The 18,913-nt window shown below is 29.9% G+C and overlaps 2 protein-coding genes across 2 annotated transcripts; one reads left to right on the top strand and one right to left on the bottom strand.

Annotated features, from left to right (window-relative positions):
• LOC109331917 (protein ABHD17B-like) lies at nucleotides 4,593–11,437 on the top strand. The gene is made up of 5 exons (XM_019566715.1): nucleotides 4,593–5,319; nucleotides 6,183–6,219; nucleotides 7,469–7,705; nucleotides 8,147–8,194; nucleotides 10,687–11,437. The coding sequence occupies exons 1-5, from the start codon at nucleotides 4,991–4,993 to the stop codon at nucleotides 11,209–11,211; spliced, it is 1,176 nt and encodes a 391-aa protein (XP_019422260.1). The 5' UTR covers nucleotides 4,593–4,990; the 3' UTR covers nucleotides 11,212–11,437.
• LOC109331918 (probable xyloglucan endotransglucosylase/hydrolase protein 30) lies at nucleotides 12,392–16,090 on the bottom strand. Its single transcript, XM_019566716.1, has 4 exons — nucleotides 15,799–16,090; nucleotides 15,582–15,682; nucleotides 14,590–14,798; nucleotides 12,392–12,952 (listed from the first exon to the last, which is right to left on the bottom strand). The coding sequence occupies exons 1-4, from the start codon at nucleotides 16,016–16,018 to the stop codon at nucleotides 12,430–12,432; spliced, it is 1,053 nt and encodes a 350-aa protein (XP_019422261.1). The 5' UTR covers nucleotides 16,019–16,090; the 3' UTR covers nucleotides 12,392–12,429.

The raw sequence follows: 18,913 nt of genomic DNA, 5'->3' as shown, positions 1-18,913 counted from the left end.
CAATTAAAAAATTGAACTTTGTGATCTCTTAGTAAACTTAACCCATCCCTTATTACTTAAAAGCCCATCGCTATTAACTGTAGGCCTGTATCACTATTAACAGCTTATGTATCGAGATCTCAAGGAATATATTTGGACTGTTTCGAATGCATGTAGGCAGGCATGAAGTAATTATTGGCCTCCACACATCACAAAACATTAACATCAGTTTAGTAGATCCACCCTTTATTAAGTCTTAACTTTTTTATTCAATAACTCAGTTTTTTGGTACTACCAATGATATTTTCTCACCTTTCTGGGTAAGGAATTAATCCCTTTTGGGGTTCGTGGCTGTCTCTTCAAATAAATGTCGCTCATAGGAATTGAATCATCAACCTTGAGTATCCAATGAGGCTTTACACTATTAGACCAATGCTTTGTTAGTGATAATCTCACTTAATTTAAGTTATCTGTAACTTTCTTTTAAAATACAAAAAAAAATATCATTTTAAAGCACATGCAGAGTAAGGCAGTTGCTATTATTTCTCTGTGTGCGTGCTATTTTTCATTAGACTATGTCTCTCTCACTTTTACTTCATCTTTCTATTTATGTGTCTCTTTTCCTCAACTTTCCGTTTCTCTAAGTTTGGCCAAGTTAGAATAAGACATGGGTGGGATAAACAGTAATACCACGAGTGCCTTACTTGGAACCCGGACCAATGATGCTCAGTGAGTGTGGCCAATATCTTTCTACTTTGCTTCTGTTTCTTATGTTTCCTATGCGAAATACGAGAATAGGTCGAGGAACACATTTTTTTCCTCAGTTTTTGTGTTTTTTTTAATTTCCCTGCACCCAACAACGATGCAATACTTTCATGTTTTTGGGAAAACATAATTATAACTCTGCTCTGGCCCCCCTTTGAATTGTTGGTAGGTAGCGTTACGATACTACTGCTTCTTCATTATAATTAAGTTTGAGTTTTGCTTTTTAAATAATATATGTGATATTATTTATCTAGTACATATATTTTAGTTTTGTACATTGCATATGGTAATATCCAAACCTATACTTACATTGGACACACCATTTCACGCGAAATAATTAATACTATAGTTGAGATCTTAAAAAGAAAAGAAAAAAACAATTTCTGTTGAGTATGGGGCGATGTGATTTGAATAATATTAGAACTCGTAGTTTAAGGTTGCATGCATTGCACAGGCTCCCGAATAATATCACCTTTTCTCATCAGTGGAAAGTTATTATTTTATTACTTAATGCTGGGAGATCTTTGTTAAATTGTTCTCTTATGAAGTTAAAGGAAATAATAGAATTTTTATATCACATCTTCATCCAAAATTTTAGAATATTAGATTTATGACTTCATTTATTTATATACTCTTCAGTTCATTTATTTTTACATAATATTTGACTTCTTTTTACCATTTCACACTTGGAATAGAGACAGTCATCTAATCTGGCCAGGAGTGGACAATGCATGTTCCTTTAAGGAACCAAGTCATTTACACATGAGACAAAAATTGTAATAAATCTAATCCGTGTGCATAATACGGGCAAACTAAATTATATATCATTGAAGATTAACTTAATCAATTATCACTTATCTTCCTCTAATTTCATGGTGTTTTATGAGTAGATCTAACTCATACAGTTAAAGCTTGAGCTTAATTGACTTTTTTAATTTATTTATGTTTGATTATTTTTGTTATTTAAGGTTACTTTTGATTTTATTAATTTAATATTACACAAACATCTTTAGGTTAGAAAATGAAATTAAAATAATATTTGTTTAGTAACTTATTAAGCAAGTTACTTGTTAATTATGGAGTCAAAATTATAAAAATTGGATTTGATTCATTTACTTAGTGAAACCCAGCTTTAGCTTTAAGTTTGAACTTACTTATATAGCTAAACAAAGCTATATAATATCCAATAATACGAACTCCAATAATTTAAAGTAACTCAAATTATTTATACTCTAAAATAATTATACAAATGACTCTAGTTTGCTGCATGTACTTGGCAAATCAGGTAGGGGTTATTAGAGTTAGGTTAAACATTTATGAAAATTAAAAAATCAAATGATTAGTTTATGGCATATGGTGCAGCTTTTAAAGTCACTAATATATAGGGCATACCCTTGAATTTGAGAAATATAAGAGTGTGTCAAAGGCTTTTACTAAAACTAGATGAACAAGTTAATCTTAGGCACAATCATTGTTGAATCCCTTTGTTAAAAAAGTATATTGATATGTCCTTAAATGAAGCTAATTTTGGATCTGGACCTATATGCCCAGTATCAATGAACGTTATTGAAAATGAAGAAAGTTGGGAGGAAAATGTCAAAAAAGGAAGAAAGAAAATGAGTATAGTATATGCAAGGATATTATTGTAAACTTTTACGTCCAATCGGCCAATCCCCAATTCCCCATAACGCAAGTATTTTATTTTCAAAATGAATTTTAACCTAACAAAATAGGAGCATCATATTCATACGTAGAGGTGTCAAAACCGTCCGGCCTGGTTGGGCTAGCCCACCAAAGTCTGAAAATTTATAAGGTTTAGGTATCATTTTAGACACTTTTTATTGCATTTGAGCTTTTTAGTCCAGCCCGGTCGGGCTATATGAAAATTAGGTACAAACTGGGCTTACCTAGGAGGGTTCGAGCTACCCGCTTTTTCTTATTTTTTTAATCTTTTTTGGAACATTTGACTTGATAATAAGCTTTAAATAACAATTATTTTACAAAACAACTTATAATAAAAAAATATATAATAAATATTATGTTATGAACTTTGAATTAAAAAATAGAGTAATGTCTATACCATAAATATTTATAAATTACAATAATGATATAAAGTTAAACATTATATTATTTTTTCTATTTTGCATAATATCTTTTTAAGCCCAATGAAAAATAATATGTCAAATCAAATTAGAAGATATTAAACCATATATATTTCACTTTTTCTTTTTTAATTGTGTACCTAATTATATTTAACTTCTACAACAAAAATATAATAAAGAAAATAACTTTTGTAACAAAACTAAAAGACAACATAATTTTTCCCATAGAGAACTTTACACAACCAAATTTAATATAATAGTTTATAATAAAAGTGTTAATAAAAAACATACAAAATGAGTAATATTTTTTTATAGTGTCTAAAAGTTTATATATTATAGTGAAGTGCAAATTATATTGTGTTATAGAGTGAGAATCCGATAAAAATGAGATATTTAATAAATGAGTTATGTTAAAAATTATATATGTGAACTTCACGTCTTAACTCAAAAATAAGACATTAGATTTATAAGTTTGATTGTATTGCGTATAGGAAGTGTTTTAAAAAAAAGTTATACATTAATATCAAATTATATAACATATATATTAAATAGATTAAATAAGTTAAAATTTAAATAATTTTTTTAATATTATGCGGGTCCGCCACAACTTGCAACCCACTTAGGGCGGGTTTGGGCTACAATTTGATATGCGTAAATTGTATCCGAGCTTTTTAGCCCGATCTGATTTAACCCAAATTCGTCTGGGTAGCCCATTTTGACACCTCCATTTAAACATGGTCCATTACTTTATCTTTGGATGTATTTTTAAAATACTTATAAAAACAAATTTTGAACTACTTATAATGAGAAATAAAAATGAACCCATATAACATAAAATAGAGGTTGAAGATAGCACTCATGAAAAAAATCCATTATTATTAGCAAAATCTCCCGCAATTAGTAAAGTGCCCCTACACTACAAGTCTCTTGCACATTAGATATGTTCAAGATTTTTTACCCACAATGCATTTCTGAGATATTTCTTTCTTCTTCCCCTCAAGTCCAGCTAGGTGATTTTTTCTTTACGTTTTTTTGCTGTTTGAAAAGAATGAATATCATCCAACAATAGTAGAATTATGGGTGTAATATTTATATACTATCAATATAAAGATTTATACATAATTATTATATTATCCACCATTTATTTAAATTATTTTATAAAGAGTTAATGATTATTAAATATAAATAATGATGATACAATGATAGTATATAAAAATTATACATTATGGATGTATACATTCTTTTCCATCTCTATCATAATATGAATAAATCATGAGTGCTATAAAATAATAAATTTATGAAGCTCGACAGTGATTTACTTTATTATTGAGAATGAATGAAAGTGTAATATGTTGACAATAATAAAAGGGTTAGAAACTTAGAACTAACCTTATGGATCGAAATTTGTTAATTTGGAAATCATGAAAACTTAGCATTAACAATCCTCGATTTGCTCTATAAAGAAACTAATCACTAAAATAGCTAATGATTAAAAAAGGGAAAGAAAGACTCATTTTCCAATAAGAAAATGTCAGTTAAGCATAGTAGGGAAATACAATATGATATAGAATAAATATATCTTATCCTAAATTATGTGCTACATAAAATCATTTCAATTAAAAAAAATTAAAAATTTATTATTATTATTGTTTTTATTTTTTTATTGGTTATGAGATATGATAATATATATGATTTAGAACAATATATCTTTCCTAAATGATATGACCTGCTTCACTGTTTATCTGACAACTATGAAGTGATGCACTTAAACTCAAACTCAGTTTTGTAATTAAAACTTTTGTCCTTTCTTTCTCTTCACTCTTTGTGTTGTTGCCATCACTACACTCCTCTTCTTCTCTGAGTTCACACTTCCTTTCTAACTAGCTACTAGCTACTGCTATAGCATTAACAGTGTAACACAACCTCTCTCTCTCTCTTCCTCTTTCTTCATTCTTTTTTCTATAACTCTACAAACTTCAACTTGCCCAGAAAAAACAAAAACAAACCCATTTTACAAAACCCATAAAGTTCAAAACTTGTTAACTACCCACATGATTTCATGATATACAGACTCAGAAAACCAACATTGTTTGTAACCATCAAATGAGTTTGAGTTTCTTCATCTTTTGTTGGGGGCTGAATGAATGGGGTGCATGGTTTCTCAACTAGCTTCAAAGTTTGCCTTTTTCCCACCTTCTCCACCAACTTACCACCTCAAAAAACGGGATGACGGCAAGCTCACGGTGGTTTCCACGGCGTCTCCGGCGGTGTCGATACCAACCGCCGCCGATGACAACTCCTTGGATGTTTTAGTTGTTGATACAAAGCATGGTAACAAGATTGTAGCTTTTTATCTGAAGAACCCTTATGCACGTCTCACTTTGCTTTATTCTCATGGCAATGCTGCTGATTTGGGTCAACTCTATGATCTCTTTGTTCAACTCAAAGTCAATCTTAGAGTTAATCTCATGGGGTTAGTTGTTTTCATTTTCTTCTTCAAAATAATAATAAACCCAAAAATAAACAATATTTGTAGTTTTGTACTCGTTGGTCTTCTGACTTTGTTGTTAATAGAGTTTTATTTTATTTCTATGTCCATTTCCTCTTGTTTTTTGCTTTTTGTCTTGTTCTTGTCCACATGTTTTTTCATCCAATCTCACGTTACTTCTGACCCTTTTTGTATTATTTTGTCAGTTAAATGAATTTTAACCCCCTCTTATCTTTTAAGAATATAATGTACTTTTTCTTTATTTTTTAATAATTTGATAGTGCTTAGATCTTAAGTTAAGTGTAACTATACTTTGTTTTACATTTTGGTGATTCATCTATCATTGTGTGTGTAATTTTAGATCTAGTGGTGAATCATGAATGAGTGTGAATCAGAAATGGCAATGTCAATGCTTTTTAACTATCTCTTTTCAATGAAAGTAGAAAGTAGATAGAGTTGGATTTTTAGCACCTGAGGTTGCCCTATCCTAAATAAACAAACAAACAAGAGATGAAAAAGTGAAAGTGAAACTGATAAGTACTTGAGTTTTTACCACTACATAGATAGGGACATTGCATTGCATTTTCTTGATGTTTTATGCTGTGATAATTTTTGTACCTAAAATATTGAGTTGACATTAATTTAATATATCATTTGATGTTACCATTCTTCAAATTTGACTCAATTTAGCCTATAAAGGGATTGGATTAAGTCAAATTTGGAGATTGAGGTAATCAATTGTTGTAAAAAGTTCTGAAGGACTAAATTGATGCAAGTTCAATCTTTTGGGCCCAACATTTCTGCATTAAAGTTGAAAGTTAATATTTTCCACAACCCTTTATTTGCAGATATGACTACTCTGGATATGGGGCCTCTACTGGAAAGGTATGCTATTCTTCAAAAGATGCAACATGAGTGAGTTGTTACATTGACCTACTAAATGCATGCTCAAGCATCACTTTGTTTTGTTGAAACGGTAGTTCCCGAACAGGGTAGGATAGCATATATCATTTTTCTTTACTATGTGATTAGAGATACCAAAGGCACCCATTGACCCATTTTCTAAACACAATGATAAATCCTATCCAATCCAATCCAATTTGTCCCAATTACAATACTAAATTTAATGTATTGGATAAGTCCACTGCTTGATGGGGTTACTACAATTGCTTTGCTTACTGCTTATTTATAGGCTATGCTACACTTCTATAGAGAGACATTTTCAATTCTGCTAGATGACCCATTATGCTTCTATTTAGTACAAGTTATTTATACGACATTACAGTTACAAGTTACAACTAGCTAGAACATATTAGGATAGATGATATCAACTTTTGCTGCAACGAAATTGTAGTAGACTTTTCTAGAAATTTGCGTCAACTTCAACACTTGCCTTCGAAACAAATTTATGTGACTCTTAGTATAGATTGTAACTACTCGAACTTTGCTCTTGGCAGTGCCTTCGTTAATATATTAGCATTTTGATCTTCAATTTTAAATAGATGAACTTTAATCCATCGGTTTGCCACCACAAAATTGCAATGCTGGAGAATCTTTATTTCATTTAAGATGTTTTCACTGCATTGTTTGGTTTCTTGATTTTGTTGGGCATTGTTTATTCTAATCCGAGGGTATTTCATCGTATGTTTGAAGCATAAGAATTGGATGCATAAATCATGGTGTTACTGCCATGAGATGAATAAACCAATACGGACTGTACCTTGAAAGTACAACGAGTCGAATGAAACTTGCTATGAATGTTAGCCAAACATAGTTAGTACTACTAATTATCTTTTTACTAATTCATAATAGTAAATTAGGGTAATGGTGTCTGTATTGATAAATAAGCACTTCCAGACTAGAAATTTTGATAGATTTTACCTTAAGTATATAATATCCGTGGAGGACAGTGGGTGTATGTATCCACATGAACGCATACAATAGAATTCTCGTAATGCTAAATTCCTGACCAGTTTGATGTCATTGCTAACATGGAATTGGAAGAACTGTTTTATTACAAGTTCGTGTAATTCGCATGTTCGATAAGAAATAAATTGTAGTTTTTCTTTGTCAAATTCTATGAATGCCGATTTATTATATTGATGTGTAATATCATCACTTTGAAATTGTGCAGCCTAGTGAATCCAGCACATATGCTGACATAGAGGCAATATATGAATGTCTTGAGACTGAATATGGAGTTAGCCAAGAAGACGTAATATTGTATGGACAATCAGTTGGAAGTGGGCCAACACTGCACTTGGCAGCTAAATTGCCAAGGCTGAGAGGCGTTGTTCTACACAGTGGCATTCTTTCCGGTCTTCGAGTGCTTTGTCATGTGAACTTCACATTTTGCTTTGACATTTATAAGGTAATATATATAAGATTATTGTTTATGAAGGAATTTATAGCTTACACTTGAGCTTAAAGTCAGAATACTAAATAAAATATAGAGTAAAGATTGTTCTTGAAATAAAATATGCTCCAGAATTTAGTACCTATGAAATAAATAGAAAACTCAACTCTGTCCTGAAAAATCTTAAATACCTGACAAATGTGTCCCTTTTCAGGGTAAATTTTAGCACACTTTCGTCCATATCAAGGACTATTTTGATTATAATTTGAGATTCTTTGAGACTAAATTGAAAATTTTCATTTCTCATGGATTAAGTTGGGGATGCATTTTTTCTCAAGGACAAACTTGGCTCGTTAAATTATCAACAATGTAGATATTAATGTTTAAATGTAGTATTATATTTCGTTACTTGTACTGTATCATGTAATCTAAATGTAATTTTTCTGTATCATGCAGAACATTAACAAAATAAAGAAGGTCAAGTGCCCTGTACTAGTTATACATGTGAGTATATGATGCACTCTAATCATATATTTTGCTACCTGTTTGCATCTACTTATGTTAACATTTAATGTACTGAACAAAGCTGTTCCTGTGCATAACTAGTTTTGGAGCTGTTCCTGTACTGTTAAAAGAAAATAATTAATTTGAAAAAAGAGTAATTGCTGCATCCCGATTTTTTGTGTTGCACGACTTTGTTTAGAGTTATATTTTATAGTTAAAAATGTAGAAAAATCTTTTAAGTTCAGTTACCTTGGGCTTTTGGATTTTTGATATCCAGGTTTGAGAGTCGGTTACACGGTAGAGAAGGTATTAGCACCCTAGCCGTCTGCCAGTACCATTCATTAAAATATATGATTATTATTATTAAATTATTATTATTATTATTATTTTATTAAATTATCTCTGATTAATTAATTATTATGAAGAAAAAAGTATTTATTTTTATTATTGTGTCTAACAAGATTAACTCGGTGCTACGTATCCCTATTAAGAGAATCAGGCTTAGGCTTAGGTAATTCTTTAGGTAGAAAAAATGTTTGATGGTTGAGTGTATTTTAATTAAAGAAAATATATTTTTTGTCAAAAAATGTTTATTTTGATTGTTTATTTATTGGTGAAAAAAGTTTTTATTTGGTTAATTCTTGTTATTTGTTTAATTAAGAAAATAGAATTTAATCAATTTTGAGATTTAATCGGTTGAAAAGAAAGAGGCTTTCGGGCCTCTCATCTCTAATTAATTCTCAAAATTATTTCATAAGCATTTATAATTAATATTCAAAGTATGACCATTTGTAAAAAAATATTTTTTATGAATGATAATTTTAATTAGAGCAAAAACTTTTTGGTTATTTTTAGTTGCCAAAATTTCTATTTGAATTTCAAAAAAAGAAAAAAAAAAGAGTTTGTTGATTATTTGCTATATAAAAGTGATTTTTATTTTTAGTCAATTGTTATTACTATTTATCCACAAAAAGATTTAATATTTATTTTTATTTTATTGATTGAATTTATGTTATATATTATAAAATAATATTATAATATAGTTATATGTTATTTATTAAATGGTTATGTTTAATAGTGTAGTATTAACATATGCAAATAAAACAGAATCATCTATAAAATAAATAAAAAAATAAACCTGGTTGGTGTTGTGATCCATTGTGGGTAAGACTAGATAAACCCACTGACATGTGACACATACAGTGGCTGGCACATAATTTAGCAACGGCCACGTGGCAGTTTCCTGTTGGATAGATAGATAGATAGGTGTAATGCGTCTACAATACACCCAGCTGCAGAGAATTACTAAAGAGTATGGATCCGATGCAATCAAGTGCAGTATAACTGGTGTGCATCAAATGACTGTGGATCGGTGTGGAGATGAGAGCATGAGACTGAAATACTCCTGTTTGCACCGAAACACTTTCTTTTGCAATTTCCCTCCCTTTTTCATAGTGACTCACGTGGGTTTTTTGGAGTTTGCACTTTGCATGTTTTCAGTGTGGCACAGTACATTAGAAATGAGACGCGTTGCACCGCGTGATTGGTAAGGTTTTTGGTCAACATCGACAAAGATATTGTCTACCAATAGGATTGGTAAGGTTTTTATTTATTTAATATTATAATTTCGAAAAAAATTAAAATAAATAAAATAAAATCATTTTATTAATTGTTTTTAGAGGCAAATGTATGAGTTTCTAGAAGTTATCTTTTATTGCATTTTTTATTTGTTTTTGAAAAATCCTTTTTTTTTAATTCAATTATTTTAAATTTGAATTTTGGTTAACCTAATCATGAACCTTAACATAACATATTTATTATTATTTTTAGAAAACTAATTTTGGAATTCTATTATTTTTTATTTGAAAAAGTTTTGGGCTTTTTCTGGGCCGGACAAAAAATGAGTGTTCAAAATGACTAAATATTTAGAGAAATTCTCTTATTACATGTTCATTTTTATTGTCTTTTTACTACTGATTAGTAATTACTGAATGCTAGTTGAATGTTTCATCGACATGCTATGTCATGTTTCATCACTCTTTATTTATGTATGCCTAGATTTGTTTACTCTAGTTGGTTTGAACATTCATAATGCTGCTTCTTTAGAAAAACAGGCATTTTTGTAAACAGATATGGAATACCCTGCTTGGTTAATCATTTTTAATTTTTTGTTGATTATTTAAATTGAAGTTCCATTGATATATAAAAGTATGTTGTTGACCTTTTTTGTTCCTATTGTTCTCTGTTGCCATCTTGAAGTTAATTAACTTAGCAAAATTTAAAAAGTCAGCAGCAAATGCATATCAGGATTACATCATTTGGCCCTTGTTTCTCAACTTGTCCCATGCCATTTCATGGAAATTCTCATTGAACATCAACAATCATGCTAAAAATCAGTTTTTGACTTTATTCACTATGATATTTATCTTCCATATCCAATTTATTTGCTCCATGTTTGAGAATTGTGATGGATTTTATAAATTGTTTTGCAGGGTACGGATGACGATGTTGTCAATTGGTTGCATGGCAATAGACTATGGAAAATGGCAAAGGAGTCATATGACCCCTTATGGATTAAAGGAGGTGGTCACTGCAACTTGGAGCTTTACCCTGATTACATACGCCATCTTTGCAAATACATCCAAGAAATGGAGAATTTAACAACCGAAAAGCGCCTAAAAAAGATTCGAAAAAATGTGAATCTACAACCATGGTCTAACACCGGTTCATGTTGCACATGCTGTGGAGAGAGGTGCTGTACATTTAAATGTCCTGAATGCTCAGATTGCTGCTGCATGAATGTTTCCTGGTCTATCAACTGCCCTGAATGCTGTAAACCAAGCTGCATAAAGTGTTGCCGCCTACCGAAATTATCAAATTGTTTCGGACCATGTTCAAGGCCAAGCTGCTGCCACACTAAGAACTGTGCAAAACTAAGTTGCAGCTGCAATAGTTGTTTCTGTTGGGAATGTTGTGTGGGAAAACACAATGACACAAATGGGAAACATAATGGTTAGTGTTATAACATGCTTGTATAGAAGGCCAGTGTTGCTAACACCCTTCAATATTTTTTGTGCAGTGATATTGCACAAATAGGAGAAAGTAGTGGATGATAACTGTAGGAAAATGATATGATTCAGTGTATTTTTATCTTTAGTTTCTTAAGCCCTATTAGAATTTTTGGCATTGGTGTTTTAGTTAACTTTCAAGGCAACTATGGAATAATATAATTGCATCTTCCCATTTTTTTTTTATCTTTTTAAAGGTTAGGTAGTAACTCCGGTGACGAATGTAGACCCGAAGATAGGGTATGCGACATAAGTTAAAAATTAAAATAATAAACATCATTATATATAAAATGATGAAAACATTATATAAAAATCAGAAAATTTAAATATATCAATCAAATAAATTATGTATTTCATAATTAACTTATACATGACTTCATATTTTGAATCGTTAAATTATCAACATGTTGTCAATATTATTGAACACTTCTCGCTCAATATAAGTGACTAGATAGTCTTTTATTCATGCATTTCTCATTTGATAATGCAACCTATTTTTTATAATTTCCGTAGTTGAAATGACTCTTTCTAATGTTGTTGTGGCAACAAGTAAAATCATTTTTAACTTTAAAAAAATAAGTCAATGAGTATACATTGTATCTTTCACTTTTAAATAACTTATCTAAAAGATTATTAATTCATTTTAAAGAAACAAATTCAATATTAATACGCATTTCAATGTAACTCTCACGTTGATATCAAGCATTACCAAATTAATTGAATAAAAAATATGTGGATAAAACTTTGCAAATTGAATCAATTTTGTCATATTAAAATTAGAGAATAAATTGGTTAGATTCAAAGAATATATAAAAAGAAGTAATTGAGTATTTGTTTTAGAGAAACCATAAAGCTGTGGGCAATATACATTTTTTTTTCTTAAAATTCAGGGTGTGAATTTGCACTGCATGTAGCACGTCACTGAGTAACTCTAAGATAAGATACGTTTACAACTGAGTAACTCTAAGATATGGAGATATTTATTTCATAAGTCATAACACGATATGAAGCCTTATAAACACATAACACCTAAGAAAAAACTTTAACCTGATAGAAACACTGATTTATTTATTTATGTCTCAAATAATATAATGTCTCCACTCTTGTTCTAGCTTGGGTGAGAGCTAGAATTGCATCAACAGTATTATTTACATCTCATTTCAATCTTCACGTATCACCATGATCAGTATCATCTATTGGAGTTGTAGTGCGACCCCTCCGCCTAGTTTGACGGCGGTGGCTGCCACCAAATCTCAACCTTCCGGTATCTTTAAACCTTTGTTGCTCCGCTGGTATAATATTACACTCGGGTGGTGACACTGAGTACCTTAATGTATCATAGCAATAAGAGTAGTACATGAAACGTTGCCGAAACCTACGCATGGCGTGGCGGCGCAGGTGGGTCATGGTTGCATAGCCTTGAGCTTCTAGATCGGCATGCTGGTTAACACAAGCCTCTCCATGAGAGACTTCTTGAATAGGACCAACATAGCAACCCTTGAGAACTAGGTCCTTGAATTCGACTACAAAAGGTGCATATTTATAGTTAACTTTATATCTTCCACCAGAGGTGGCCCAATTTGATGCATCCCATATGGTAGCATATAATGACATTGGCTTTGATGGGTAATCAGCTCCCATTTTCTCACTTCTTAACACTTCTCTAATTGGAACTTCATCAATGTAAAATCTGCACATAATTCAATTGAGATCAATAATTAGACACAGCCAAATGTTGCCATGAAATAAAGAGATTTCAGGTAGTTTTGAGATCAATTAGGTGGAATGATGGGGACAGGGTTTGGAAAATGTTACAGGAATCTATTATGAAGTTGCTTTAATCTGGTAATCTAACTAAAATTGTTGCTGTTTAAAATGGAGATTAAAGAGCAACACCTCACATGCTTCTTTATAATGTATGAACTAATTGCCTGTTTCTCAATTTTGAAGAAGAATATCTTCATTAATGGAGAGACAAGTATTTGATTTTACTTGTATTTTTTATGCTAAAAATATTATTTCATTATATAAAATAATAAAATGGTTTAATATGTATGTAAATGTTTTTTTACACTGTCAGTCAATCATTCACCATCGATTTATTAATCATTATTGACTCTCAAATAAAGTAATACAAATCAACGGTGGATGATGTGCTAACAATGTAAAAAAATTTACACTATCAATGCACAGATTTTAAACTCATAACAAAAATGCCTTACTATAGAATGTTTTTCTTTATTTTTTATAGTATTTGTCTCTCTATTAATGGAGTAGATCGTTACTCCTTAATTTTACTATGCTATAGTCTTGGTAGAATTGGACTAATAGCAATACCCTTCTCATCAATGAAAGAGGATCCTATGGACTTAAAAAATGTTATTCACATGTTAATTAAATCTTCCCAAATAACATAAAAAATTATTTTATATTTTTATATATAATCATTATATTATTTATCATTTATTTAAATTTTTTAAGGGTCTAATGTAATTAAATATGATATAATAATATATATATATATATATATATAATATACTTTTTCTCATTCCACTTGCCCATTACAATTATAGTTTTGTATTAAGAAATCTACATTTATGCTCACCCCAGATCAAGCGATATTGCAAGCTATCACATCAGAGAGTCAACTCAAAGGTTTATTAGGATCTTATTTATTAATGAATATACAATTATCACATAATAATACACAAAAAATGATATGTAGTAACATTTTTATCCATTTATTTATATAAAATCATATTTTTATTATTAAAAATATGTATAAAAATAATTATTTATCTCTCTATCAAGGAAGAGAATCATTATTTTACCATTATATATAATGGGAAGGACGATGATTGGATATGTATGACTTCAAACAAAAGCCTCATATATCACATGTATTAGACATATAAAATATAAGATTAGCACAAATTTGGGTAATGAAAAAAATGATAAGAACGAAAGTTATTTAATTCACATACTATGCTATATATACCCAAAAAAATCAAGTCGGTCATGAGTGTGGGCCTAAATAGTTGAGTAAAATTGAGAAAAGAATCATAATTCAAAACTATCCTTTTAGTAATGAAAATTGTATGATTTCGAGCATTTACTAGCTCATACATACACACAAAACTACAAGTTATATTTAGTAGCACGTTAAGTCAAATAATACCAATTCAATCATATATACTAGCACACTGTGTTAAAGTTAAATACTAAGCCATAAATATACATGAAATATTTCCTAGCACAAAATAAACCAATATGTAAAACATAAAATGTATATGCAAATGTAACATGAATATATAGAAATTCCCTTACATGATATTCTTGGCTGTCCAAAGGATGCTATATCTATGGTATTCTTTGGTTGGGTCGAACCATAATCGGTACCGCTCCTCCCTGCCGCGGTGGGTGCTACCGTTGCCGTACAAGTTTGTCTGGAACCGCCATGGTTTTCCGGCGATGTTACCTAAAAATTCAAAGTCTAACTCATCGTGGCTTTTCTCAAACACATCTCCGTTTGATGTCTGTACCAAGCAAAATAAACCTAATAATTATCAGTCACATTTAAAATAAATGTTGCATCGTCACATTACATAAGAATATAAATTTGCTTGAAAAAAATATAGTATATTTATTTAAAAAAATTGATTGGTTGTGATTAATAGATATGCTTGTCACAAGAATTTCTCACATGTTCATGTATAATCGTGTAACTAATATTTCATTATGTAACGGTGTGGAAAGTACTTGAAGAATGCAAATCACAATTACTCATTACTGTTAAACTGTTACACTGCACTGCTTGAACTGTTTTATTTTTCATTTTGTTTTTAAAAGTCAAACAAATAAAAGTGAGTTCAGAAACTGTAAATCTTAAATTGACTTTGCTAAATATATCATAAAAATATGATGCTAAAAGTTAGGAAACTAGAAAAAGAAGAGTTTTGGTGAGAACATTAAAAGAAAGATTGACTGATTAATTACCATTTAGCATGTTTTATGATCACATATTCACAAGTAACTAATAAAAGAAAAAGAAAAGGAGGCAAGGAAGGAAAGAATCCCATGAAGGAAAGTTAAAGCAGCATCAAACATCAAACTGTTAACCAACAATGTTGAAAGTGGATCTCAATTTTCAGAATTCGATTCCTGACATTTATTGGGAGAGACAGTCACGGAAATGATTAATTCCTTAGCTGAAAATATAATGATACACCATCGGTAGTACAAGAAATTGATGAACAATACGATTTCAACAAATATTAATATGATCAAAGAAACAAATAGCATATATTTTTGTTACTTACATAAAAGGCGATGCAAACACCTGCAGTATAATTCGATGGCAACTTGATATTTGCACTGAAGAATCCATACTGATACATATTCGAGGAAATAAAGCCCGAACCTATTCACCACACAAAGAAAAATCAATAAATAAAACACATAAACTTGTTTTTCAATAGAAATATTATTAATTATACGTTAAATATATATGATGATGGATACGAATTTATTAATTACCTGTATATCGATCGAGGAGGAGTTTAACTCCGTTATCATCGGAGGTTCGAACAACGTTGGCATCTCCGAAGAGCGGAGAAAAACCGTCGTTGAAGGGTATGGTGGCGAGGTCGAAAGCTGCGTCGCTAAAACTGAAGAAGATGAAGAAAAGTAGAGAAAGTGATAAGAGAAAATGAGTTTTTGGTGTTGTTGTTAGAAAACAACGTAAACTATGATCCATACTATTTTTATGATCTTGTTTTTCTGTTTCTGTTGTGTTGTTTTTCTCTCTCTTCCACCCTTTGTTTTTCTATCTTTAGTCTATATTTATAGTGAACCAGTGGAGAAGAAGAGATTGTTATTTGGTTGATGCTTAGTTTTTTTTATCACTTTAATTTTATTTTTTATTTTGTTATTATATCTAATATTTTATTTTGTGTGTGCCAAAATGCCTTGGCTGGGTGGGATTTTCACGAGGCATGCCACAGTTTGGAAGATTCCATTTCATAGATAGCCATGAGATAAAATATTCATCAAATTATTTATTTTTAATATTTTTATGATCTCATTAGAGACTGATTTAACTTATATTTTTTATTTTAATTTTTTTGAGATAAAAAACATGCACTCAAAATTTTAGGCTCTATTTTTTTATATGTATGGAGATATTATGTATATGGAGACAGTATGTACTTATGATTAGGTTCACTACAAAAAATAATATTGTTAGCCACGGCTAGAAGCGTGGCTAAAACGCTAAAAATATCGTGGCAAAATACATTTTTATGCAACATTAGTTATTGATGGCGTTCCAAAATATTACTCACAGTTTATTTATACTATAGTTATGTTTCTTTGGAGTGCGGTAACGTTAACTTAACTATGATTCATTTTGTTTTGCCACGTTGTTGATATCATTGTTGGATTGAAATTAAATTTTTTTGGGACAAGAAGTAGCATGCTATTTCGTGAACATGTTATATATATATATATATAACTCTTAATAATTTATAAGGGTGAATATCAATGCTTCATTTACAAGTTTGAACTAACAAAATATTAATCATCTAGCATCACGGGACCCTAATAACAACATTTATTATGTCTTAAAATAGATAAAGAATCTTATGTTCTAAATTTGGAGGGTTAAAATAGTTAAAATTTAAACTTTACAAAAATTAACAACAAATTATAAATAATGATCATGTAAGCACTCCAACACTCTTGCAAGATGTAAGATGATGGTAGATGAAATAGCATCAATCTTGTATGTGAGAAAACTGTGTAAAGATGTAGGCAGAGAGATTTGGTCTCAATAGAAGTTGCTTCATAGGAGACTGAAATACTGAATTCACAATCAAATTAATGATAGGTGATTGATTTCCCATATTGTCCAATCTTGTATGAGTTTGATGAATTATAAATTTTTCCAATATCATATCCTCCTTCTGTTCTTAATTTCAATAATTTGGAAAGCCAAATATCTTAAAAATCCACCAAAAGGAAGAAAGAAATTGAGAGAGCAAAGAGAAAGAAGACATATAGCTTTTGTTATTGATCTTGAATTGATTTTGCAAAATGGTAAAATGTAGAATATATACATCTAATGAAGAATGGTAGTTACTTAATCAATCAACTAAAATGTAGAATATAAACCACAAACTCAACTACCATAACAACCACAGATAGATTATTTAAGGGTCAGGTGGGGGCAGCTGACCCATGATTTTTTTTAAATGTTTTTTCTTACCTTTTTATCATATGGAATATATTTATTGTCCCACAAAATGTGTCATTCTATATGTTATTTATTGCGGTTGACCAGAAAAATAGTTAATTATTAAACTTTTAAATTATAAAAGATGACACTAGAGTGATACACTTTTTGGAATAGGAGATATACTCGCTTTACTTACATCCAAGTGACGTCTTTATGAAAAATACTCTTTGGAATTCACATATTTCTTTAATTTGTAGCTTGGTAAATAAATATTGTGCAACTTGTGTAGTTATTCTAAAAATTATACATGATGGATCAAACTCTTATACATATAGATAATGATGTTGCTTATAGTAATATAACTTCATTTGAGTTCGTAATGATTTTATACTTGATAAAGAGATTATACATGTATTTGTAATATATATCCTAATTCCTAAGGATGCTTATAAGTCATTTAATATTGATAATATATATATATATATATTTTTTTTTGTCCAAAAATTTTATCTTATGAATTTCAACGATCAATAAAAGATTAGTTTAAGATGTCAACTTTAACATTTTTTCTTGGAGTCATTAGTCATTCAAGTTTGAAAATTTCTAAATCATATATGGTTAGTCATATTATATTTTTTTAATTTATCAGTCTTATTTTGATTATTATAGTTCAACTACTATGTAAATATATTTTTTAACAATGAAGACTTCTAAACAAAATTAGATAGTAAGATAGAAAATGAATTTCTTACATGCAACATAACGATTTAAATAAAAATGAAATAATTGAATTTTTTTACTCTAGTTCAATTATGTATGTTTTTTTTAAATATTTTTCATTATTAAATTAGTTTTAGTTGTAAATAGTAATTAAATATTATTGTTACTGCTAAAGTTTAAATCAATAAATCACAATAGCATATAGAGTAGTGTATAGTGGTGCAATACATACAACAATGTATATATATGGGCATATATTTAACAAAATAGATGAAGTAGAGATAACTAGTGAAAATTACTTCACTGTTTCCTTGAAAGCATAGAAGCATCATATGGGGAAGTACAACATATCAAAGCAGAGCCCACCTTCTTAGTTTGGGACCATATTTGTGTACCTAAATTTCAAGGAGGGTTTGGAATTAAAAGGTTGCAAACAATAAACAATGTTTTTTAATGAAAAATTGTTGGGAACTAATCACTAAGCTTGATAATCATCTGGGTTAAAGTGCCCAAAGGGAAATATGCTAGAGGGAAAGATGTGTAGAACTAAGTTAAAGCAATGGCTTAAGATTCCAAACTTTGGAAAAAATAAAATGGTCATGGTTGGAGATGGCAAAGAAACCTTCATTTATAACTACAACTACATGGGAGATGTCTTCTGATACTAACCTTTTTCCAATGGTATGACCCAAATGC

Source organism: Lupinus angustifolius, chromosome LG17 (genome assembly GCF_001865875.1).
Source record: "Lupinus angustifolius cultivar Tanjil chromosome LG17, LupAngTanjil_v1.0, whole genome shotgun sequence".
In the NCBI taxonomy this organism is placed as follows: Eukaryota; Viridiplantae; Streptophyta; class Magnoliopsida; order Fabales; family Fabaceae; genus Lupinus; species Lupinus angustifolius.
Note: the sequence above shows the minus strand (reverse complement) of the source record. Positions and strands in the feature narration are given on the sequence as shown.